The 27,715-nt window shown below is 35.4% G+C and overlaps 1 protein-coding gene across 1 annotated transcript in view; it reads left to right on the top strand.

Moving 5' to 3' along the window:
* Positions 1-10,462: 10,462 nt before the first annotated feature.
* The window catches only part of ephb1 (EPH receptor B1), a 224,723-nt gene continuing 207,470 nt past the window's right edge, over positions 10,463-27,715 (top strand). Inside the window, exon 1 of the mRNA XM_026207140.1 lies at positions 10,463-10,682. Within this exon, the coding sequence (XP_026062925.1) occupies positions 10,613-10,682 (70 nt within the window). The 5' untranslated portion in view covers positions 10,463-10,612. The remainder of the gene's footprint in view (positions 10,683-27,715) is intronic.

Below are 27,715 nucleotides of genomic sequence, written 5' to 3'. Positions count from 1 at the left end.
TCCTGCCACCTGCACACCTTCTGCTGCAGTGTCAGCTCAGAGTCTCAAATGATGACAGAATGAAGTTAACGCTCATTAATCCAACCAAATCCAATAAACCAAAGATCACCATGACTGCTGCTGAGAGACCAAGATGGCAAACAGGGCTTGAGTTTTAATTATGAAAGCTTCAAGGCTAGCTCCCCTCACATACAATACACATGCAGTGTTGGGGAATGTCACTAACATGTTACAATATTGCTTTACTCGTAGAAGTATTGCTTTTTCTGAAAAGTTGGGTATTATTATTATTTTTTTTTTTTGTACTTCAATATTGTTCTATACCATCTATAACACATTTTTTTAATATTTAACATTTTGCCAATTGAAACTTACAAAAGTTTGAAAACCATTGACGGCCAGTGATATATTTTTATTATTAAAATATTATTATATTTAATTTTAATCCCAATATTTGTATTATTATTATTTTTAGATTTTCCTTTTAATTTTAGCTAGATTTAATACTTTTCTAGTGTTTTGTCTTTATACAAGCTTTTAAAATATATACTTAGTTTATAAACTATATTATTTTTATTAATATTTAATATTGAATCTGATTCTGAATCTGATGCTAATGCATTTCAGAGTTAGTTTGAGTTATTTTAGTCTATCAAGTTACTGTAAAATGAATTAAAATGAGAAATGTTGCCTCAGCAGCTAGTTGAACATTTTTCCTTTTTTTTTTTCAAGTCAGCAATTATTTTATTTCAAGTAACAACTTTTTTATGGTTTTTGATTTTAGTTTTAGGATACATTTACATGACCACAATATACTAAAAACAAAAGTTTTTCTTAGAATTCTTTTCACTGTTATGTAAATGCCCCTTTGTTATCTATAGTAATCCCTGTCAAGGCTTGTTTTAAGATCAAAACACATCATTAATATTTTTGGTCTTTTTATAGGTAGAATGAAGTCCCAAGTACCACACTTTTTTTCAACTTTAGGGGCCAATTATGAAGATATCTGTACCCTGAGGAGACTATGATCCATTCAGACATGAAAGAAGCACATTAGTCTGTGTATCTGAGCATAGCCTCATGATCTTTGGAGACTTGTGAGTGTGTGTATTTGGAGACAGCAGGACCCATCTGTCTGTGTGTTGAGTGGATTAATAACTCTTCTACATTTAGCCGCAGTCTTGCGGCAGGCTCTCTGTTTTGCCTCTGTGAGTACATTTTTCATTATTAACTGCAGTTATTAAGCATCAGCTCATGTATTTGAGGTGGATCAGCCAAGACTAGAAGGGTCTAGAAGTCTCCTGTGTTGTACAAAACTGCTTTCATCTACAATGCAACTTGACAAAATTGTTGAGAATTCATACAGACCGACTCTCAGCTTGTTAAAAAATGGTTGAAGGGCCATTTGTGTGATTCAGTGACCAGAGAAACCACAGTCCTGCTCATGTTGACCTACTTTAATAACCGATGGCCAACCCACACTTCTTCAGCAACCTTAGTTCACCCAAAAATAAATTCTATCATTATTTGCTCAACCATGTGTCTTTACAAACCTGTAGAGTTTTCTTTCATCTGTTAACACAAAAAGGTTTTGCTGAATGTTCCTGCTATACTCTATTCCATATAATACGAAAATGTATTCTAAAATATTTTGGGGTGAACTATACCTTTAAGATGCTGTTTTAGAGTATAGAAAACCCTTAGTCCTATTTTAGATATGGATTTTGTATAAACGGTAATCATGCACGGGTGTGTATTGATTGATTGTATAATAGATCTATCTTATTTATCTTATGTATAATGTTTATGTTATTATATGTACAATATTTTTAATATTTATGTAATGTGTATTTATCTTATTATATGTGTATTGTATGTGTAATATTTATCCTATTTATTTATATTATTTATATATCTTAATTATTAATAATATTAATCTTTAAATAAATAAAAAATATAATATAATACATATTATTAATATATTATTATTAATATATTAAGTATATTATTTATACTTATAATGATATTTATGTATAACGTTTACCTTATTTATTATATGTATAATATTTTAATTTTATGATATATTTTTATTATTATTGTGTAATACATAACTTATTTATTATGTGTATTTAATTTATTGTATTAATTAGTTTTATTTATTTATAATATGTATAATATCTATCTTATTCATTTATCCTATTTATATATCTTATTGATGTATACATTTTTTATTTATTCATAAAATAATATTAGTTTATATTTATACTATATATGTATACCTTATTTATATAATACATTTATTTTTGTTTATAATAATAGTAGCTTATTTATGTGTTTATTTATTGTATAATAAATATTTTATTTATCATAAGTATAATATATATATATTTTTTATCATGTGAACATTTAATTTATTTATGTAATTTATGTGCAATATTAATCTTATTGTATTTGTTTTATTTATAATTATATGTATAATTATCTTATTTATACTTCAAATAATATTTGTTCATATTTACCTTATTTGGCAAAATGTTTATATTTATATTATTTATTCATTATAAAATATTTTTGTTTGATTGTTTTATTTATTTATTTGATCATTAGCCCAGACTAAATGTGGTTCATTGAAACGTGACAAAATTCTAAAACATGGAGGTGACTTTCTTTTCTCTCCATTATTGTGTTTCTCTCTTCTCCTTTGCTCTCACACAACACCTGTATCAATAAAGCCCAAACAAAACCAGTATTGATTTTTGCAGCATTCATTCACCCTCCTCCTCGGAGTATTTGTTTCTTCTTTGTCCACTACTCTGAGCAGTGCCGTTTTTGTGTGTGTTTATTGTGTGGAAATGACCAGAATGCAAATGTGCATCAGAAGAAACAAGTTCAAACTCAAGTGTGTTTCCTTGTCTTGCTCCCTTGTGTGTTTCCAGAGTGCAAGCAAGCAGGGATTGATTGGTCCAGGCTGCAGTTCCTCTCTAGAGATGACCCAGAGGTCAGAGGTTGGATTTAGTGTGTCGGAAGTAGGCATGACAAATCCACACCATCGTAAATCCACAGAAGAGTACACACTCACTGAAAAGAGGAGGCAGAGAGACACCATTAAAAATGATGAATGGGCTCAGAGAGCAGCAGAAGCAGATGACAGTAGCAGCGGCACAAAGTGCTGTGTTTTGTGTAAAACTCTGCCCTAGTTCTGTACCTGACACACACACACACACACACACACACAATCTAAAGTGATTCTAAAGTGTTCACTGCTCTCGTTCTCATCTCCTGGACTGATTTTGATAATACTATCATCTCAGTGTTGCTAGAACATTAAGATTGGATCAAGATTGAATTGCTCATATTTGTTTAAAATTTGTTTAGATTTTGCAAGTTGAATCAACATTAAATGCTGTGATGTTGTTTCAGTGTCTTATAGACCTTGTTGAAATCCAATCCTATTCAGAAATTAAACAGGAGATATGTTTTCATTTAGCTATGTTTATGCAAATTCTTGGGTATCGGCTCACATAAAAAATGCTGGATGGAAACACCACAATGCACGTAAATTTAAACAAAAAAGAAACAAACATAAGCGCTCTGTCATGTTTCAAATATCTAAGTAATTCTATATTGTTAGCTGGTGGATTAACTTTTTAAAGTATCTGTTAGATTTAGTTAATGCTTCGTTTGATGCTTTGGCATTTAATCGCGATTTGAATTTGAATCAGCGATGCGCGTGGATCCTGCTCTTGTTTATGTGCCATTAGAGCACGAATCGTCTGTTTGAATTTCTGCTTCTGCCCTTGAAGTTTCCCCGGGGGAGAAATCTCAAGGTGATTAGAGCCGTGTTTGAGTTTGTACCACTGTCTTTCTGTGAAAAATCATTACTTTGAATAATACTCGCAATTACCAAGTTGTCCGGCACCACCCCTTGCAACCTTGCATTTTTAGCTTCAATTGGAGGAGCAGCTTTGATAGCCAAGGTTAACTGTAGGTTTTGGATAAAACTTTAAACCTCATATGTTTTCTTGAAATGCTGGATTAAATTGCTCCGTTTAGGGTGAAGCCCATTAGTAGGCCATTTTAGTACAAAACATGTTCAGAATGGAATACCTCTCTTAGTTAAGTATGTTGTGCACAGACTTTCCTGTATGCGTGGAATACCTGGATGGCATTTGCAGAAATGAGCATTATACAGCAGTGGCACTCTGTGGAATACTGTATTCCTCAATATAATGTACTCAAGTTGACCTTCCATTTGCGATGTGTTGAAACAGATGTGATATTAGTCATGATATTTCACACTTCGCTTACTATACTTACTACTCTATATGGCAGAAATAGCAGTATGCAAACATGATGTTCCAAAATCATTCCATCTCTTTCTTGACCTTTTATTTGATTGCACTACCAAATGCTTAGACATTTTTTTTTTACGTTAAGTAAATTTTATTGACAACCTCTAAATTATTATTTTTTATTTATTTATTTATTTTTTGGTCCAATATGGTAGCTAGTCGTTACTTTCTGAAATAAGCATTCAATTTTGTGAAGTCATGAGAAAATGTAGTATGTTTCCATTTGTACTTTGTAATGTTTTTGCAATGATGCATGTTTCACTTACTGTAGTTTAAAACAGTGATGTTTATTAATATCAGTGTTTTTTATTTTATTTTATATAACTTTGTAAAATTTATCTTTTTAAAATGTGCTGTTATTTTTTAATCATTATATATATATATATATATATATATATATATATATATATATATATATATATATATATATATATATATATATATATATATATATATACACTCACCTAAAGGATTATTAGGAACACCTGTTCAATTTCTCATTAATGCAATTATACAATCAACCAATCACATGGCAGTTGCTTCAATGTATTTAGGGGTGTGGTCCTGAACATGATAATCTCCTGAACTCCAAACTGAATGTCAGAATGTGTAAGAAAGGCGATTGTTTCTGAGCATGTCCATCCCTTTATGACCACCATGTACCCATCCTCTGATGGCTACTTCCAGCAGGATAATGCATCATGTCACAAAGCTTGAATCATTTCAAATTGGTTTCTTGAACATGACAATGAGTTCACTGTACTAAAATAGCCCCACAGTCACCAGATCTCAACCCAATAGAGCATCTTTGGGATATGGTGGAACGGGAGCTTCGTGCCCTGGATGTGCATCCCACAAATCTCCATCAACTGCAAGATGCTATTCTACCAATATTGGCCAACATTTCTAAAGAATGCTTTCTGCACCTTGTTGAATCAATGCCACAATTAAGGCAGTTCTGAAGGCGAAAGTGGGTCAAAAACAGCATTAGTATGTTGTTCCTAATAATCCTGCAGGTGAGGGTACAGTATATGTGTGTGTGTGTATGTGTGTTATTGTTTTTTAATTTTCTTTAAAAAATAAACATTAAAATCTTTAATTTTCCCTTTTTGAAAGTGGATTTATTATTATTAACTACTTCTACTACTATATTTCAGATTTCAATAATCAAAAACTATTATAAATATGTTAATTCTAATATGAAAACAAATGTAGCATATTGAGCATATTGTGAAATAACGTCTGTAGCTACAGTAGTATTGTATTTTAATATTATTTAGTTACAATTGTATTATTTAATTCATTTTAAATTAATGTATTGTTATATTATTTTACTTTTAGTATAGTGACCTGCTCCATGTATAATAAAAAAGCTTTTATTAATTTCATAGCCCCCCATCCAAAAAAAAAAAAAAAACAACAACAAAAACAAAAACAAATCATGTTTGAAACTTGTATTCATCTTATTTATTTATTTTTTTTAATACAAATTAAGATATTTGGAAGAATGTAGGCAGCAATAGATGTCCACAGTATTTTCCCCCGATACTATATGGAAGTCAATGGCTATCAGTAACTATTTGTTTTCCTGCCTTTTAACCGATAAAAGAAGTTGTTAGAGGTTTGGAACAACCTCAAGGTGAGTATTAAAGGATGTCAGAAAGTTCTTTTTTTGGGTCGACTATCTATTAAGTTACTGAAATGTCTTAACCTCCGATATCACATGCTGGATTTATATGATCCTTTTCTTAATGTGTTAGTTGTATTTTAGGTTTTTCTATCCTATCCTAGTCCTAGTGTAAATGTTTTCAGCAGACTGTATGTTCCCGTGCTGATCCCTCTTGTGTGTATTCGAAACACACAGCTGTGTTTTCAGCCTTGAAGTGTGTTTCTGGGCCAGTGCTGGTGTTTCACTTCATCCTGGCTGTAGCTGTAATTTGCCAGGCGTAATCAATAGTCTGTCAGTATACAGCGGCCTCTCGCCATGTACTGCTTTTATTGTAGCGGAGGAAACGACATGCTCCATGTTTCTAATGCAATACTGTTGGGTGACCGTCATATCCGCAGAGACTGGTCTGGCCGTGGGCCTCGACGGGATTATTGAAAGAACGATTGAATTTCCTCTCCAGGATTGGAGAAAGAGCCACAGAGATAGGAGCCAGTGTGTGGAGGAGGAGAGAGAGAGAGAGAGAGTGTTGTCAGGTGCAGGATGGCCAATGCCAAATCAGGCTGATGGGATGCAGATGAAGAGATGAACTGGAAAAGAGCAAGGCAGGTGGGACGGCCTCTTTATTGATAACTGTAGAACCGGTCTGGAAAGCCCCCGTCTGATGTCTGTCCCAGAAGGACGTCTCTTTGTCTGTACCGTCTGTTTCAGCACACCTTTAAGAAAAGGAACATTGAACACCGAGGAGAGGAAACACACAGATGGCAGATTAGATATGCAGAAAGAACCAATAGTATTCAGCTAAAAGACATGCAAACAATAATAATATATTATTATTTATACTGTTTAAATGGAATTTCATACCGCGTGAGAGGTGATATCATCAGAATATTATCTAGCTATTTATTTAATTTGCAAAATGCTGTCCTAAAATCTGATTGGCTCAGGTCGACAGTGGGTGGAGTCCACCTACATTTCTAAAGTTCTTGGTCATTATTTGAAATATGAGTAAATTCGAGTACAGTAAAAATGAATGAATAATTATGGAATATTATTCTAATCTTCTTCAATTCTAATATATTCAGTGTCACAAGATCCATCATAAATCTTTCTAATATGCTGGTTTGCTGCCCAAATAACATGTATTATTTTATTATTTTGAAAACAGTTGTGCTGCTTAATATTTTTGAGGAAGCTGTAATACATTTTTTTATTTTTTTTATTTATTATTAATATCAATTTCAAAAGAGTGGCGTTTATTTAAATATAAAATGTGACTTTTAATAATTTGAATGTGTCTATGCTGAATAAAAGTAGCATTTTTTTAAAACTGTAACATTTTTATTTTATTTATTTATTATTTTTTTCCCTTTACAATTTATTACGGTTTTAACTGGTTTTGCCCAAGTGAATAGCTGTAGATTCTCACATGGAATCATATCTCAAAGAGACAAACAAACATTTTCCAGAGATTGATTATGTTTATTTGTAGATCTGATTTTATTTATGCATCAGTTTTGCATTTGTGAATTTATGTGCATTTATTCATGAATATTTATACAATAACAACCTCATATATCTGCCCTAAGGTGAGCTAATTTCTGAACTGTCAATTATTTTCTCATCCAATTTTTTGTACCTTAGAGAAAATGACCCTCTTATGCAATATGTAATGATAAATGTCTCAAACACTAGTATCCTGTTATTATATGACCTCCGTATATGCAGCCAGTTTGCATGGTATCCCATTCTGTTTAAGTGTCTGAATACTATACACCTGTGCCCTTTTAAAATAGTTTGAGCAGTATGCCACAATAAGTAAGAATATCTAAATCCAAGGGAACAGAGTGAGGGAGAGTAGACACTGTGACGTGCACTGTTTGTAAAAATATAATTATAAAATGTCCCTGACTTTGCAGGGCAATTAGAGTCCAATTTGGATGCAAATGTCTTCCTCCTGCCCTTATGAAGATAATGACGGCTTCAGCATGCACACGCAATTCTCAAAACAACTCTGCTGGCACTGGGAAGGGCACATGAACACCCGTTTGGCTGCGTGCATCACACAAACCTCAAGGTGCATGCATGCGTGTGTGTGCGCAACTGACAGGTCGGTTTTGTTCTTGTCTCGCCTGTAGTCTTGTAAAGTCAGTGCTCGAGAACAGCGGTTCCCCAGCAGTGGCCCACTGCGCACAGCCAGCTCAAACTCATTTACATCCTCTGCTTATTAAGCTCCGTGTGCTAATGAAGAGAGCTCCAATTAACGCTGATACATTTCACAGTGTTAATTAAGCGGACATGGTTCATATAGAAACCATACACTTGCTTTCAGAAGGAACCCAGGAAAAGGATAGTTGGGAACTGGTTAGACGAGTGAGTTAGCTTGGTTGAAGTTTTGGTTTTGCTTTCATTTTTTGCTTTTTAGTCTGGATCTAGAGTAGAAGAAACCAAACCAAAGTTAAAAATAAATTAAGAATAAATTTATGATTTAAAAAATAATAATATCTGGCATGGGAAAGGACTTTTTATTTGCTTGTTTATTTATTTATTTTGACTGAGAGCATTTATTTAAATTATCCCAAAGATATTTGAACCCCCTCCCCTATGACATTTCATGATCTATTTGTTTTTCTTAATAAAAATGAAAAAATAGTCTTCATGTATTCTTTATTAAATAACCTTTTTGACCAAAAAGACGTGGCCATCACATTAAAACCAAATAGGGTCCACATTATGATGATGTATGATGTATATTATTTTACAACATTGTTCTTAATTTATTTATTTTAGGTTCAAACTTTGCTTTAAACTTGAATTTAATCATATTTAGGCTTAAATAAAACACAAAACTGACGGTCACTACAGTAATACCTCTGCTTAACTGTATGGTCTCTCTGACTCGCTCTCTGTCTCTCTTCTAATTGTTCGGCTTCATGTACACCACTTCCACTTTGCAGATTGCTTTAGTTGTAATTGCTGTCTTACCTTTAGGCTTAAGTCTTGCAGGATGATGAAAGATGTTGCATTTATGTCAGATCTACTTCTCCTGTTGCTTTCAAAATCACTTATACTACAATGTGCCCAGATGATTAGAGAGAAAAGGAACTATTTGATGTATCCCTCCTGACAGACCTGTTGCAAGAGAGACTCAGACCGTGTCATTTTTATTAAGTTTCATGTCAAACGCTTATTCTAAAAACTATCATTCATCTTCAGAGAAAAGACACAAACCAGGGCCGAATCTGTCTTTAGACAAATGCTTTTCACCTGTTTAGACCGGAATTATGTTCCAGGGACACATTCTTTATTTATTCTCTTTATCAAGCCATTGATATTGACATTTTTAATTAAGTTATTTCTAAAGTCCATTACAAAAGCAGCAACATCCTGTTACATTTAAAAAGTTAAAAAGTTATAAATTATTATTTTAATTTATAACACTGTCATCCATACTAAAACGTGTTTTAATATTTTTCTTAATATCATTTTAAATAAAAACACGTATCCTGCATCTGTACTTGACCCTCTACTAGCACTCTCTATTCTATTTCTGTTCAACTAATTTAACCTTTTTATTTATTTATTAAAAAACACACTTGATCCTTTAACACTTGTACTTTTTAAATACAATACTTTTTTTTAAAGAGCCTCTTTTTCTATACAATGTACTTGTTTTCTTTTTATTAAAAAGAGCATCTAACACTAACTTTCTCAATTCTTTTGACTTTTCTTTCTTTAAAAAAAAAGAAGAAAAAAGGAGACTCTCTAACACTAACCTTCAATGTTCTTTTTCTATTCTATCTACTTGTTTTTGTATTTATTATAAAAAAAAAAGAAAGAACAAAAAAAAAAAAAAAAAAAAAAACCTTGCTACTGCATTAGGCTAACCAAGACTTGTCACACTCACAGCACTTACATAGGCTATTCCTTATTTGTTGGTTTTGATTGCTTCTGTTGTCCTCATCAGAAAGTCACTATGGATAAAAGTGTCCGCTAAATGTATAAATTTAAATGTTTTATGAAACAAATATGTATATGAAACTACGGTTTATTATACCACTTTTGAGTCAAATAAATAAATACATTTTAAAAAGATTCATCTTAATGTCTAAGTTTAACTTTAAAATGGTCAAAATATTGCTTGTCATTTTAAAATTTTAAATTTAATTAAAAAAAAAAAAAAAAAAAGCTGAAGCGATTTCCATTGGTGAAGTTCCGTTTTGGCCATGTGAGGTCGCTATTTCCCTTCCAACCGAACGCTTATTTCACCTCATAGAGAAACACTGAAAAGTTTTTGTTTTGAATAACAATGCATGCTGTAAGGAGAGACTGTCTGTTATTGGCTGGCGGTTTTCGGTGTGCAGGCTCTGATTGGTTCATGGGTTTTAAAGGGGGTTTCGGGGGGGTCCGTCTCCCCCAGGCTCTCGTCTCTGCGCTCCGCGTCCGTGGCAGCATCCACTCACTCTTTTACTACTGCCTGCGATGTGACTCCACGCCGCTCGCTCGCTGGAATATCACCCTGCGTGACAAGTGACGGATTTTAAGCACACGCCACGCCGTCCGGTTTTCCAAATTCAAGGGGACACCGCGGCTAATGCCTTTAACCATGACTGTGGGATTAATAACGGTTTTGTGTGCTGTAACGGCCGTTTTCGCGATGGAAGGTAAATATATGGATGTTTGTCTCTCTTTGACGCGCTCCGTGTTTCAGGTTTGACAGGTGAATGTCTCGCAGCGGAGAGTCGCGCTGGGATTTATTCGCGAGTATGGAAAGAGATCTTTTGGTATCCAGCGGAGTTGGGAAGGAGTTTCTGTGGTGGTTTGACAGACGCGGGATGGTCGGGGTGCTGAATGTTACGGAATGAATGGTTGGAATACTGCTGGATTTTAACATGTGGTTAAGAGCGTAGTCGCGGGTCATTTTATGATCAACATTATTGTATGTTACATTATTGTAAGATGGTCTTCTAGATTGGAACAGCTACTGACCACCTTGGACTGGCAAATTTTCAGTTAGGACCAGAGAAACCAGCTTGCCCACCTTAAACTGGTTCAGAATGGTCTGCCAGCTACATACTAGGAACATCATTAAGGATACTCTCTGAAAGGCTTAAAAATGTAATTTTCTAGCGTTTTCTTATGGAAAAGGGTTATTTATTTATTAATTTTTGCAATATAGAAACTGACTGTTTGGATATTTTGGTTTAGTGTGATTTTGGGCAGTGAAAATTACCTATGCACTGATTTTTATAATACAGTTTACTCTTTAGATATTTTAAAAAAGCTAGAAACAGGAATTTATTATTCATATTCAGGATGGTGGATCCCAAAATGAGGTTTTTATTTGCGTTATCAAAAATCTGTATGACTTGCGCAAAAGGAGATGTTAGGAAGAATGTTTTAGACCAGCATCCTCAGTCACCATTCACTTTCATTGCATCTGTCTTCCATATAGAAGGTGAATGGTGACTGTAATTCTGTCTAATGTAGACTTTTGTGTTCCAATGAAGAAATAACATCAGACAGGATTTGGAATGACATGAGGATGAATAAATAATGACAGAATTTCATTTTAGGTGAGCTATCTCTTTAACTGACAAACCCAAATTGGACTAGTAATACCTGTGTCCTGTTCAGGAACATTTGTGTGTGAACAAAACCACCGATGAAGACCACCGATGTCATGTTGTATTCAGGTCACGTAAGTGCATGATTTATACAGAAAAATCAAGCAGAAACACAGCAAGAATGAGAGAGGGGGAGAAAAAAAAATATTTCCCTCCTTGTCTGGCATTTGACAGATGGTGGTTGACTGGTTGTTGCAGTCGCGCCAGAAATAAGACATTCAGTTCGGCATGCTGTGTGTGTGTGTGTGTGTGTGTGTGTGTGTGTGTGGAGAAATTGGTCTACAGATCAGTAATGAACACACAGCCAACATGAAGGGATTGTCTATTTGTTTCCATCTCCACTGCCTGTCCAATTCCATCCATCACACAAACTGTTTGCTTGTCTTTCTGTCTGAAAACACTCATACAGGTATCGCGTAAGTCTGTGTATTGTTCACACAGTTTTATTTGCAACCCTCTGCTGCTCTCTAACTCACTTTGCTTAAGCGTGCATGCTTTTTTTGCATCGTAAAACTAAAACGTTCCGTGATTTACCTCAGACAGTCATTGCTAAATGATGTCTGCGCAAGCTCTAATGTGTCCGATTTAGATTCCAGCCATACAGAACACACAAAAGCGTCAAAATTTTCAAGCTGAAGTGTGTCTGAAGGCAGCAGATGGAGGGAACAGGGTTAGTGATCCCTTCTTTAGTGGCTAATTGAAAGGCAATTGGCCTCTGTGGTTTAAAGTGTGTTTGCTGTGGTAGATTTGTGTATATTAGCCTGTCATTGAGCCTATATCAGCAATATCAGATTATGGCTACTAATTGCCAAACCAGACCGGTGACCACAAACAATGTGTCAAAGCCATGTGAGCCTCGGAGAAGGCAAGAGAGAGCGGATGAAAGAGATGGGGGAGGGAGACGAAAAGCAAAACTGTGTGTGTGTGTGTGTGTGTGTGTGTGCGTGTGAGGAAGATGAGGGTCTGGGGGACCATCTGGGATAGTGGAGAGTGGAAAGCGGAGTGACTCCGCTTTGACGCGTTTCCATGCATCAGTGAGCACGGTTCATCAACCGTGCCTAATAATCATAAATCTGATAAATTATGAATGCACACATATGTCATTGCACTCGTGAAATACTAATGTGTAAATCTGTCTAGGTGAGGTGATGTTAGGAAGTTATACAATTGTCAGTATGTTGTTTTTGGACCTTTATTAAACTTTTTATTTTATTTTTTTTATCTTTATTTTATTTTTTTGCACAGAAAGACTATTATTAATATTATATATTATTAATATTTGATTTTTTTCATTATTTATGTTTGTGTTATTATTATTATTATTTTTTTTTTTCCTGTTATTAACCAAGTACATAAACAGCCTGTGCAATTTATCTTTGTTAACATTCAATAGGACATTGAATTTGACTTCCCAAATTATTTTTATTTTAGGTTTTATTGTTCATAATAGTTTCATACATCATCATGTTTTACTCTGAAAAGCATCACATTACAAAAAGTAGGTAGGTAGAAAATGAAGATTCATACTGACTGAATCAGTAAAGAAAATGACAAAATGAAAAAGACAAAGAAAATGTGTCGATCGTGAACTTTGTGTGAATTTTCTCTTGAGTTGATTAGAAACTGATGTCATCAAAATAAGCTGTATTATGAAGACTGTCACGATAATCTTCACTCAGGTGAGCTGTCTTAGATCTGTTTTGGTTTTTCGTGTGCGTCTGGGACGATTTAAGTGCTCAGTCAGGATTTTAAGTGCAGGTTCGATTGGCCTGTCATTTTGACATTTTTCTCTCGGTGGAAACATCAAATAGGTTATAGAAAGCACTCTAGACTCCTAACCCACACATACTCGGCCATCCAAACCCTCGGTCAAACCCTCGCTGTTTAAAGAGGTCTGAGAGTGTGGTCATGTCACTAAGTGCATCGCAAGTGCATCCTTGTTCCCACATAGCTGGCCCAAATAAACAAGCCTTATCTGAAGTCCCTCGTTCTGTCCTCTGTTAATGCCGCGGTCGGAGTTCTTTTTATCAAATGACTTCACCGCAGACCGAGCCAACATCCCGCCTGACACTGTTGTTCTGTAAGAGACAAAGAAACCCAGTGGAGTTTATCCACACTCGCTGCAGGGAGATGGCACTGCCATCAGTGTACTGAGCTGACCTCAAATCACCTGCCTCATCCAAGCTGCTAAGTGATTTAGAGCTGAAACAACGAATCGATTTAATCGATTAAAATCGATTATTAAAATAGTTGTCAACTAATTTATTAATCGATTCGTCGCTAAATAAATTTTATTTGCCATAAGCGGCTCATTTCGTGCATATTTCAAATCTGCGGTGACCAAAGTGTGGCAGTAATGAGCCACCGGAGGTTTTTACTCAGCCAGTACAGCAGGTGAAGTAGCGAATAGCCAATAGTTGGCCTCGTTTTATGTCACGTGCTTCCCGAACAGCGTCTCTGCAGCATTCAGCGGGAGTACTTTACTTTGAGCCTTCAAAATGAAGAGTAACCTGTAAACTCTGCACTACTGAACTGTTTAAGGGGCCGTTCACATATCGTGTCTTTTGCGTGCTCAAGTTCGTTATTTCCTATGTAGGCGCGCAGTATGCACTCTCATAATGGAAGCGACGCCGGTCGCGACACGCACACGGTGCGATGCGCCCGTTTTTCCAGGCGCGTCCACACCGCATCCATTTATCCTTTGCTGAAATTTCCGGGTCTTCATGGAGAGGGCACGTCATGGAGAGAGCACGTCATGGTTGCTTAGCAAAGGCAGACGCCTCAGGGGCGCTTCTGCCCGAGCGCTTTGGAAAGAAGGAGAAAGCGGCGCGACTAGCGTTTTCCACGCGTTTTTAGGTGCGATATGTGAACGTCCCCTAAGAATTTTATTTGTGCAGATTCTCCAGTACAAGGTTGTTTGCAAATGTTTAGTCGTAAAAGCTGATAACATTGCTTTTTAACAGTTAACATTTAAAGCTTTACAAACATGTTATGTGATCAGTTTGTCGTTTACCAGTTCAAAATTCAGTCGTGCAGACTAATTATGACTGAATGAGAGAGGTAAATGTTTGAGTATATTTAAAATGCACTTCTTCTCTAAGTATTCACTGCTCTTTTTCACACAGCAGGTTTTTTGTGTGTGTCCCAATTTTTTTTTTTCTGGACAACCTTCTGATGGATTTTACTTTAAATTGTGATTTCCATTCAGGTTTCATGCCATTGGCACTTTTTTTCGAAGGATTGTTTACAATTTCACAGCATAAGCTATAAAGCTTTTTCCCAGTAAATAATAAAATACAATGCACTGCAATTTTATTCTGTTTTATCCTTATACTTCGTGAAAATATGTTCTCAAAGATTCCTTAAGCTTTGTTTGGGATGTTAAACTGCTTTAGGACCTCTAAGGACTGCCATGGTGAAAACTATATTTGAAATCTCCTTGTGAATTTTGCTAGAGTATGGGTCAGTGTCTTGATTGCAGAAGAGTTCGACAAAGGATTACTAACATAATAAAACAACTCCAGGTATATTTTTGATGAGGATATGACAATGCAAAATGGTTAAAATCTCTTAAAAATCTATGCTGAATGATAAAGACCATTTATTAATAATTTACTTGGGGAAAAAATGGAAAAAACTAAAATATAAGTACATAAACCGATTAATCGATTAATCGTAAAAATAATCGACAGATTAATCGATTATCAAAATAATCGTTAGTTGCAGCCCTAAAGTGATTGCTATGAGGTTGAACCCATCAACCTATATACACTGAAAAAAATGTTTCATTCAACCAATTAAAAAAATTTAGGGTAATGGTTCACATGTATATTTTATTACTTGTACCAATTAAAAATAAATAACTTGCTCTAAACAATATTTTCCCTGTCTATGAAAACTATTTAGTAAAACCTGATAGAAAGTATATTTTTCTTGTTGATGAAAGTAAATTAATTTAAATTCTATTTTTGATCTAAACAAAAAGATATAGATTTAATTAAAACAAACTTTCTCATTTAAGAAATATTAGAATAATTTAGTTTTCTCAATCAAATATATAAAGATTCAATTAAACAATTGTTTTAAATTTAAGAAATATGTATTAGAAATATTTAACTTTATCCAATCCAACAGATATAGATTTAATTTATCTTAATAGAATAGTTAATAGAAATTTAGTTTTATACAAATAAAAACATTAATTTAATAAAACATGATTCCCATTAAGAAACATCATTAATAGCATCTGATACAAATCTAATCCAAAAAGACATCAATAATTTTCAATACATCATTTTATTAACATTTTACATATCCGTAACTTGCTACTAAAGTGTCAGATTTTTAACATTCTTCTGAGTTTGACATTTTCAGATTTTTTAAAACATTTTTTAACATTTAGTAGCTGGCAAACATTGACATTTTCTTAAATCTGTGGAATTCGACAAGCATTGAATTAGGATTTTTTTTTTTTTCCCATCAGAAATCTTTTTTTTTTTATGATGCAACAAATAATATCCACCGGCCAAAAAAAAAAAAAAAAAGTTTGAAACAGAACGCAAGTATGGAGTTGTTGCGTACACCGTCATAATACAATGTAAACTTAAATAAATTGGCAGCATTTAGAACAGCTGATTGCCAAGGCTTGACACATTATACTACTAAAATACTGAACCAACTGCCGAACCATAGCCAGCTACTCAAACACAAAATGAATTGCAGGGTAAACATTTGCAGGGATGTGTGGGAACCCTGAATTAAGATCAGGTGGCTGGTCGTCGCTTTTTTTGTTTAATACGCATGCGCAGGCATGCTCGAAATTGTACATTCATCCAAACAAATATTTTTCCGTTGAGCACTTAATGAAAAATATTTATATTCAACAATGTTTTGAACGAAAAAAATATTATTTGAAAAATGAAACAAATAATTGTAAACTAAATTGAAAGACAAATTATTAATTAGATGAGGTACTGCTTGAAAACTTTTTTTCAGTGTATATATATATATATATATATATATATATATATATATATATATATAAATAAATAAATATATATATATATATACACTGAAAAAAAGTTTTCAAGCAGTACCTCATCTAATGCTATTAACTGGTTTATATTAGGGCTGCACAATATTTGAACAAACTCAAACTGCGATATTCTGTTTTTCTGCTATATATCTTTCAATATGAAAAAAATATATATATATTAAAAAAAAAAAAAAATCACCAGATGACTTAATTTGCTCTTAAAAAAAAAAAAAAACCTTTTCAGTGATTGGGGTAATTTTGTAGGTGATTAAATCAGCATAGAAAATAAACAAATTATATCATAGATAAATATATTAGAACAAAGATACAAATGAAATGAACAATGCTTTACATTTTTCAGGTAAGTCTAACAGTATTCATGTACAGAAATTGAATAATCAAATATAAAATAACACTGCAAAGTCTTCACTGTACAAATTAAATCTAATAAATATGTATTAAAGCAAAAAAAAGAAAAGAAAAATCACACATTCATTTTCTTTCTCCGTTGTTTACCTTCACCTAAGCCATAAGCAACTGTGTTTACAAGGATTCTTGCAGAGACATGCATTTTGACAATTTTGTGCGTATGTGTCATTTATGTGAGTTCACGTGCATCTGTGAGGCTCTCACTGTGTCTACACTGGATGCGAGTGGCACGGTGCAATGCAACAAAATACTATGAACCCATCATAATCAGTGATGATGTCTACACTGGAAGCTGCACGACAAATAGCAGACAAGAAACTAATGCCACATTCTACTTATGTAAGACTGACACAGTTCAGATGATTTGCGAAGGTCGCTTAGTCGTGTCCAGTTTAGCGGCGCAACATGACACGATGTTGCTTCTGGTAAAGCGGTTTCTGTGTGTGAGAATAAAAAATAATCAGTATACAGTAAATATATGAATAACGGTCGGTATACTAAACATTGCACATCCTGCGATGTGACTATCGTGGATACGCACATCGCCATATCAATACTGAAACGATATATCGTGCAGCTCTAGTTTGCATTATTTTAATAAATATATTTATAGTATTTGTAACATTATATTTATTTTGTAATGAATATTATTGCAAATATTATTTGTAATTATTACTATAATAATCACAAATAAGTTGCTTGATGCAATTCAATTAATTGATTTTCTCGGACATTTCTGCCATATGCACATAAACTGTCACCACTGATAAGCTACTACTAAATTTTGTAGAAACGTAATTTCCTGTAAAGTTGCTTTGCAGTGATTTGTATTGTAAAAAGCACTATACAAATAAACTTGAATTAAATTAAATATTTAAATCTATCGACATCCCTATTATAACTCATGCAGACATCCATCTGTGTTTCTTTGTCTGTGTGAAGATTTATTCATGCTTTCCCTCCAATCAATCTCTATCACGCAGTCGACTAAATGCACACAATGTGCCCATAATTTATTTAAGGGTGGACAGGACTGTGTGTTGGAAATTACTGCAGCTGATGTGAATAATGAGCTACAGATGCTGACCACACTTTTCCTATTTCCCTTTCTCTTTTTTTTCCTACTTGTCCATGGCATGCAAATTCATCTTATCTCTCTCCGGCTGAGCCATGTTGGGTTCCTTTTCTCCATGTATCTATCTCTTATTTAACAATGATGACCAGATGATTGTAATAATATCCCACTTATTACTCTGCTACTTTAAGTAACACATTAATTTGTTTGAAATATTGATTCACAATAATTACAGTAGATTGACACATTTTAATTTAGCATTTGACCTAAGATTGCATTTAACCTAAGATTGCATTTGACCTAAGTTTGCTAGTTTGCTGCCACTGTCTAATCAGAATCAAGTATTTCAGATATCTGTGCATCAATACTGCAGACAAACACCCACAGACGCTCGGGAGGAGAGTTGTTCTTCTTGTACGGTTGATTTTAAACCTCTTCATCATTAACAGACTGAATCATCTTTGCTCATGATGGGTTAAAAGACTTTTCATGTTTGCTTTATCTTCCATATCACTGTCAGCGGAGTCTGAGGCTCAAAGACCAGCGAACAAAAAGCACTAATGCACCTGCAAATGAGATCTCTCATCTCTCAGTAAATGAACGCTTCCTCAGAAAGGTGATGGAAACAGATAAGATTTTTTAAATATTTTTTTAATAATAAAAAGACTTCCTCTTGTCTGAGTTCTTCGGGTAAAGGCAGAAGACACATAGTTGGATCTCTATTAAATATTAATGTGAGGGTCAATGGACTGTCATGGCTTTATGGATGTGCTGACCTTATGAATTTTAAATGTAATACAGCTGTTTGCTTTTTATGACGTGTGTGTGTGTTGACTGTCATGCGACTTTCAAATTGAGCAGCTCTTCTAATGCTGACAGCTCCAGCGGTTGAGTTCACTATAGGTGAATGTCCAAGGAATGGATTTGGAAGTTGTTGGATGGATTTGAGTGCACACTGTTTAGTTTGCATCTCCTGCTGAAACAGGCAGATTTATGTTGGTCTAATCTGATTTAGTGCTGATTTGTTGCTGTTTTGTTTGAGAATTTATGCTGCTTCAGATTTGATTAGGCTTATACTGGTTGGATAGTGCTGGTCTAGACTAATTTATGCAGGTTTAACTTGTGGAATCATTTTGTTATAGGTTGGATTATGCTGGTCAGTGCAGTTCTAGGCAGTTTTAATTCAACAATTCATGTTGGATCACTCTGGCTATTGCTGGTTTGGTGCTGATATACGTAGCACTTTAAGGGAAGTCGTGGCCTAATGGTTAGAGAGTCGGACTCCCAGTCGAAAGGTTGTGAGTTTGAGTCCTGGGCCGGCAGGAATTGTGGGTGGGGAGAGTGCATGTACAGTTCTCTCTCCACCTTCAATACCATGACTTAGGTACCCTTGAGCAAGGCATTGAATGAAGGCTGAGAATTCATGGAGGTTCAGGCTAGTTTATGCTGTTTACTTCTGGTTTATCTGAGAATTCATGTAGGTTCAGGTTGGATTACGTTTGTAAGTGCTGCTTGGTGCTGATTCTGGGTAGTTACATGCTGGAGAGTGATGGTTCTGTGCTAGTTAATTTTGTGCCAGTTTGTAGAATTAATGTAGGTTCTGACTGGATTATGATGTTTATTGCTAGTTGAGCTGAGAATTTATATTGGTCCAGGTTGGATTATGTTGGATAGTGCTGGTCGATGCTGATGGCTTGTTGCTGGTTTAGCTGATAATAAATGTTGCTCCAGGTTGGTTTTTGCAAGTTAGATCTGGTCTGGTATTCAGGTGTTTGGTATCGCGGATCTCTGTATCCATGCTCACACACTCTCCCTGCTGCATTTTTGGACTAGTTTTGGGGCATCTGGGTGACACAGCTCAGGTCTCCGTACTCTCCAGACACGGCAGCCAGATGGTCGATGGGGTGTGTGTTGGTGTGTGGCATCACGGTGGGACCGGCAGACCTCAAAGCCCTGTTGGTTTCTTGTCTTTTATGGGTTCTGCTTTTCCTGTCTCAGAGCGCCATCGGTCTCACTTCACGCTCTGTGGCTTTTTCAGCATCACTAGATTGGCAAACGAGGTCTGAAATGGCCTCGTTAAACCAAACAGGCATGTGTTCCTATGAATTTAGAGCAGAGATGAATGGCGAACGTCCCCAGAAATCACATTCAGACCAGCTAATTGAAGGTAAGAGCAAAAAAGTCTACGTTTGATCTAATGCAATAATAGATTTGTTTTTTTTTTTCTCAGGAGATTCTGACTTGTGTCAGGTCAAGCATAATGAAGTTGGGTTAAATAGTGATAATAAACAGCTGGGAAAGCAGTGCAACTCTTTGTCGCACTGACCCACAAGTTTAGAGCCTGAATCTAAAATCAGTCTCCTCTGAAAATGCTGCGCTGTCTATTTGGATTTATGGCCCTGCGTCACACAATACCACCCCCACCCTCCAAAAAACATTTTATCAGATGATTTAAAAGTCACCTGGTTGGGGACAGAGTGAATATATGTAAGTGCAATCAGCAGAAAAAGCTAGAACACATTTTTTTTTCTTTTCTCTTTCTCTTTCTCTCTATGTGAGAATGGTCAAATGGTGCATTGGGTAAGTGGCCCCGTCAGCAGATATGGGATCCTCCCCAGTGTGTCCGGAGGAGAGATTGTGGCAGGGTAAATTGATTATTGTGTATGTTTCCAAAGGTTGTTAAGGCCAAGCTTCAGGCCTAATTAAAGGAGGAGTTCACCCTCAAAATGAAAATCCCTCCCCCTCATATTGTGCCAAACTTTTGTCTGTAGAAAACAAAAGATGCATTTTGAGAAATGCTCAGCTCCTTTCTGTACAATGAAACTGAATGGGGGTGGAGGCTGTCATATTTCAAATATATATATATATATATATATATATATATATATATATATATATATATATATATGTATGTATGTATGTATGTATGTATGTATGTATATATATACAAATCACAAAAGTTTTGTTAAAGTAGGCCATACAAATCAATCTTTACTGTTTATAAGTCTTCTAATATTCAGTCATTATTGTATTTATGCATTTATAGTATTTATTTATGCATTTATGTAACGTATTTTCAATTTCTTCAGTTCAAAATTTGATGTCAGCAATATTTTTTTTATTATGGCAGCATTTACTTCTGCATTTACATGGAAAAAATACAATACAGTAAAAAAATAAATAATAATATTGTGAAATATTATTGCACTTTAAAATAGCTTTTTTTTCTTTCAAATATATTTTCAAGTATAATTTATTCCTGCAATGCAAAGCAGTATTTGCTCCAGTCTTCAGTGTCACATGTTCCATCATCATTCTAATATGCTGAGTTGGTGCTCAAGAAACATTTCTTCATATTATCGATGTTGAAAACCGTTGCGCTGTAGTGTATATAAACTAGCTGGAATTTCCGCAGTGGCGGCTCTAAACCTCATAAACACTTTTTCTAGGAGATGATGCCATATGGTGCAAAACGTTACTGATTTGTTTATGATTTTTCACCCTATTCTAACTGATGCATCACGACTATCACAAGTCAGCTGGATGTTGTTTGCTTTGGATGTCACTGCCTCCTTCATATAAATCGTCAATGCATTCGTAAGTTGCTTTAAATGGAAGAATCTACCAAATGAATAAATGCTGTAGAGAGCTTGATGGCACCAGGGTTAAAAAGAATGGTTGTGGAATGTGGGAAGGAAAGTATTGGCTCTAAAAACCCATTCAGATGTCTTAATAGAGTCCTGCATGCAGGCTTGGGACAACATGAGGGTGAGTAAATAATAACCGAATTTAAATTTCAAGTAAACTATTACTTTAAACTCCCAAACTTCCCCCAGCAGCTCACAAAAGCCTGTTGTCGTCGTGGGGTCTGTTTTGACTGGGACTGCTTTTTCTCATTGTCTTCGTTCTTTCCCTGCACTGTCATTTTTTGAAAGGAAAGAGGCATTTTAATTAAAAGTTGAGGTGGCAGAGGCAGCAGGAGAGAGTTCTGCTTCCTGCCCAGAGCGCAGCCAATAATTGGTTCTGTTCCCTTTCGCTCTCTCGCTGTATACTCGGTTAAATAGATGCAGTTGTTCAGTTTGTTGGTCTTTTTTTACGTTGTCTTTTCATTTGCTTCTCTCCCCCCCAACTCTTTTTCCACCTCTCCAAACAGAGGTGAAACCCGAGTCCATGTCTGTGTTTGGGGTGCAGACGGAGGGGCTGTAAAGATCTGGACGTATGAAAGACGGGTTTGAGTTTTAGGAGTCTGAGAAACAAAGCAGCTCATTTATTACTCTCTTAATGAAAGCTGCTTCCAGCACTCTGCCATAATGGTTTAATTTCACCTCTTGAGCCCCTGGATTAGTCCGGGAGGCACAGGAAGACTGGGGCGGAGGGAGATGAAGGGGCTTCTGGGTTGATTTTGGAGTTCTCACGCAGTCGCGCGCTCAGAAACTATTTCAGCCATTCAGCTGTTAATATAGTCCTTTTTAGGGTTGTTTTTGAAAGGGTGAAGCAAAAACAACATTTTGGGCTGGAATATTACCAGTTATTTGGAGCAGAGTTGTTGACAGTCTGCCAAGGTCTCAGGACAGTTCATTTTTATAAACACGTATTTAGTTAAAGCGCTCATGCAGAAAGCGCAAATTTAAATGAAGCATGCAACTTCATTTTCTGACCGTTTTAATATTAATCTGTGAAAAAGTCATTTGTGTTTACGTTGTGAGTGACGTGATGTTAGGGTGTTGTAGATGGTTGCCAGGGCTTTGGCACGTGGTTGCCAGTGTAGGGAATCACAATATATCAGCACCATGTCATTATTATCAGCTGATGTTTTTAATTTCTAGTCTTTTAATTTCTCAGTCAATATTGAATGTTTAATGTTGGACAGACTCATTATTTTTGCAGTTAGATTACCATCTTCCAGTGATTTCTTATAGTTCATCTTTAACATCACAAAAAATCATAAAAAAAGACAGTTAAATGTAATATTTTTAGTTACTCTTAAAATTATTAATTTATTCAATTGTTCACACTGTACATTATAATGTTGTGCTGCTTAAACTGACTTGTAGTGCTTAAAATTGAAATGTTGGCACTTTGACAAATTGCTTTGCTTCTCTTATGTAAGTTGCTTGGGATAAAATCGTCTTCTAAATATATAATAAATGTAAATGTTAAACAATTTTAAGCAATAATTTTTGCTGTTTAATTTAAATACTTTTAGACTTGTTGGTATCAGCCAGAATTTGAACCCTAATGCTCTCTTTGTGTCATTTTGGTCTGATTAAAAAAAATATATATATATGTATATATATATATATATATATATGTGTGTATGCATGCAAATCTGATTTCTAGATGCACAGTAGCCTGATTCCCTCCTTAAATTTAAGTCTATAGAATTTTTTTGGTCCATTTTGTTGTACGAAAGTCTAAATGCTTTAAAACGTAAGAACACACTTTTCCTCAAAAAGCTACATAATTTGAGCCCTTGTTGCACCCCATTGTTTATTAGCGTAGGATTCATTCAAACCCTAGGTGTGAGGACTAGTGTGACCACTTTAAAGAGAGAGAATAATGAAAAACATTTTACCAATCGCAGCCGAACATGACCTAGTTTACGCTCACATTATTAGCGTGAGGATTTCAACATCCTGTACCTGGCACAGTTGTTTCCTCTCAGATCTTCCGTCCTCTCAGCTGTGTCGTGTATCAGCAGCACCGGTGACTGATCGTGGCGTTTCCTCCTCGACTCGACTGATTTTAAACTGCTCGCCGCACGCAATCAGCTCACCTCAGAAAATCAAGGTTTGGGTCAGCAGGGGGGCTGACTAATGCTATTAGATCATTAATATTTCATCAAAAAGCAGTTTGTCAGGTGTTATTTTTACTGTGGCAGGCAGGGTAATATCTCTGATGTGTGAAGAGGCAGTGCAGTACTGTTGATTGGGCCTCCTCTTGCTCTCTCCTTCTCTCTCTCATGGTCTCTCTCTCTCTCATTAAGACTGAGTTATGACCTCTTTGCCTATGCAGAATCATCACAGACCCATATTTCACTGTGCTGTTGCCATAAATGTAATCTCCAGTTTAGGGAGAAAAAAATGGGTGCACAGGAAAGGATGAAAGGTGGAAGAAAAGGAAAATGTGGTGAAAATATCCTTAATGTTCAAGTAGACGTTAGATAGATGAGGGGCTTCCCTTGTTTTTTTTTTTTTGAAGTGTTTTTGTGTTAGGAGCTTCCTGTATATGTCGGGTTTTCTATTCAGGCCAGTGGTGTGTGTGTGTGTTTCTGAAAAGGGAAGGTTTGGAAGTAATTAAGTATTGATTTCTTAGCATGCAGGGTGATGGGAAATAGGTGACTTGGCCCTAATTACAGCAGGTTGCCAGATTGGGGGTGTCTGGACTGCAGCGGTGTGCTATAGGGCTGAGCATGGCTCCCAGCCAGAGCGGCTGCTGCCTCATCATTATAGCAGATTAATTAGCGGCTTTTGCCCATGTGGTCATCTAACACCTTGATTCTATTGCCTGCATGAACCTTTTTGATAACACTGACGGCATGTAGTAGAAATCAGGAATGGATGGATAATTGTATAGAAAAAAAAACAAGATAAGCTAATACTGTTTACCAGTAAATATCATATTATGTTTTCCAATAATTTTAACTCAAAACTGTTTATATATAAAAAAAAAAATAGCATTAAAAGTGAGAATAAATATTATTTAGATATTACTTATACAGCTTATACAGTCTAGCGTGTAGATCTGCCACACAGATCAAGATCATTCTGCTAATTTTCACAATACACTTTGGGGCCGTTCTCTACACATTCATCTTTTGATGCATTGGTGTGGACTACTCCTTCCATTTTTCAAACAGTCAGTTTAAGTTGTTTAGAAACAAACCCCCACACGGACACACTATTTTTCAGCTTTGCCCGCTCCGAGCCATTCATTTTTCCTGGGAGACGTTGTGATTGCTATAATTGGCCATACTGGAATGGCCATCTATAGTCCTGCGGGTCTGCCACAGGCTATCAGCCATCTGGGCTTTTATGACGCTGATCTTGTATCATCTCTAGGGGAGGTGGATTTCATGCCTATTGGCAGTCTCACTCGTATCTATAGACACAAATCTGTTCACTTTTACAACAGTAGTTTCTATGCGGCGAGAGGGCGGTTTCGGGAGCGACAGTAAAGTCAGGTTAATGTCCTGTTTCTGCCAAACAGGAGCCAAAGCGCTAGTGTGAATCTAAAAGTGGTCACAGTTATTAAACCGAATCTGTTTGCATGGATTATCTGGACAAACTCAGTAAAAAAGGTTCATTAACTGGTGGGAATCGCTGCTAAACAGACTTAGGAAATTTGAGATGTATAAATCTAGATATCTATATCTATACATATTTTTTTACATCCACGGGAAAATACTTTCACAACCATGGCGGGAACCAATATTTTCATCTTAATTTTATTGCTCTAGTGCTTAAAAGCTTTGTCTTTGTTGGGAAGTGAAAATAGAAATCACGTTTTAGGTCAGTAATCTAAAATAAGTAAATATCAAGATTTTTTTAATCATCACCAAAATAATGCAGTGTCGACAGTCATCCGCGGCCTGGAACGGGAACCCCAAATCTCCAGCAGACGTTCCTGCCAGACCGATTCAAACTCTGAGTTAATTTCCCACGTTGGGACGTTGGTCCCTCTGTCTCGTCTGCCTCCCCGGTCGGCCTAACAAGGCGGTGTGATGAGGCGTATATGCGTGATGCTTCAATCAGGCATGTGCGCCATTGTTCCTGCCTTAACTGAATATAAAAGTGTCTCTGCAGGAGACAGAGTTAGAGAGAAACCAAGGAAGGAGAACAAGAGCGAAAGATGTCTGAGAGATTCCACCTCCGGCTCAAGTACTTCCCCTGAGACACAAACTTCCATGTTCTAACAAGCGGCACAGCGGTCGCTCGCTGACATCCACAGACAGGTGGACACACACAAACCATCTCTCCGTCTAATGGGGCTGGCGTTCGCTCAGATCATTATCTGCATCTTGCTTCTTCTTATATTCCTCCGTTTTTTTCCCAAGCTGTTGCCTTGTCCGTCCTCTCGGCTGAAAGTTATTAAAACAGCTGTCTTTTGATCTGAGCTTCACTCGTTGTTATTCTCCAACTCCCTCTACACTGGAGGTGAAGGCTGATTTCACTTGTGACGCGCTCTCTCTCTCTCTCTCTTTTCTCCATTTCATCCTCTGTTTTCTGTAAAGCTAGTGAATCTGCTCTGTGAAGGCGCTGACTAGAGAGTGCGGGAGTGTGGTAATGAGGTTCCCATGGTGCTGTGCAACGCTGGCAAGGTAAATGAATGGGCTATAGGAGTGTTGGAGGTCAATCAGCAGGACGTCCACAGCATCTCCACATAAATTCACACGTCCAGCCCATGCAGTCTCTCAGAGGAGACTTTCTGGAGTCCTGCTCTTCTGCTTGGTTTCTCTTTCTTTAAACTTTTCTTTCCAGGTTCATGTTCTTCTACAATTGTGGAAAGTTGGAAAAGTGGTGTTTGATTGTGAAAAAAATCACTACCGTGTATCTAGGGTTTTGGAAATGTTTGCTAAGGTTTTTTGAGTGATTAGCTGTGCCTCATTTAGAAGGCTGCATCCTCCGGAGGACTGCATACATCATTGGGGAAGTCTAATTTAAGAAAAATAACCGCTAAATTGCAAAGTTAAAAAAAATATTATAGTACTTTAAACTTCACAAAGTATAACAGTCAATTTTATTATGGTTAGTTTTCTTAAATAAGACATACTTAATGACATACTTCAAATGTGACCTCCGGAGGATGCAGCCTCCGAAATGAGATCAGAAATCATTCGAAATCAGCCATTAAGATGTTACAGTGTGGTTGCTAGGGCGATTTATGTGGTTGCTAGGACAATACTAGAGTGTTCTAAATGTTTTCTATCATATTGCTATGTGGCTGTTAAGACAATGCTATCGGGGGTTCTTTTTTTCTTTCTTTCAAATGTTATTTATTTGCAATTTTTTTTACACAAGAATTTATTTATTAATATATTTATTTATTTATTATAGATAATTAAGTAATTTATATATATATATATATATATATATATATATATATATATATATATATAAATATATATATATATATAAAAATATAATTGTTACTTCACTCCTAAGAAGCACCAAATTGTCCAGTAAATTCACAAAAACCCAGAAGAAAAACACTATAAACCAGTTATCTTTTCTTCATAGCATTGTATAACTAATACATTTAATTAATATATTTGTATAAAATATTAATAACTTCATTTATAATCATTTAATGTACCAGGTTTCAAAATGGATATAATATCAATATTAACATTTCAGTAAATTTTTATGATAATTTTATTGGATCATAAATATAAATTATTCTAAAACATATATTAAAAAAAGCAGACGATTGAGTTATTTTCACTGCTTATTGCGGTGGATATATATATATATATATATATATATATATATATATATATATATATATATATATATATATATATATATATAT

This window comes from Carassius auratus, chromosome 27 (assembly GCF_003368295.1).
Source record: "Carassius auratus strain Wakin chromosome 27, ASM336829v1, whole genome shotgun sequence".
In the NCBI taxonomy this organism is placed as follows: Eukaryota; Metazoa; Chordata; class Actinopteri; order Cypriniformes; family Cyprinidae; genus Carassius; species Carassius auratus.
This window is presented reverse-complemented; position numbering and strand designations above follow the sequence as displayed.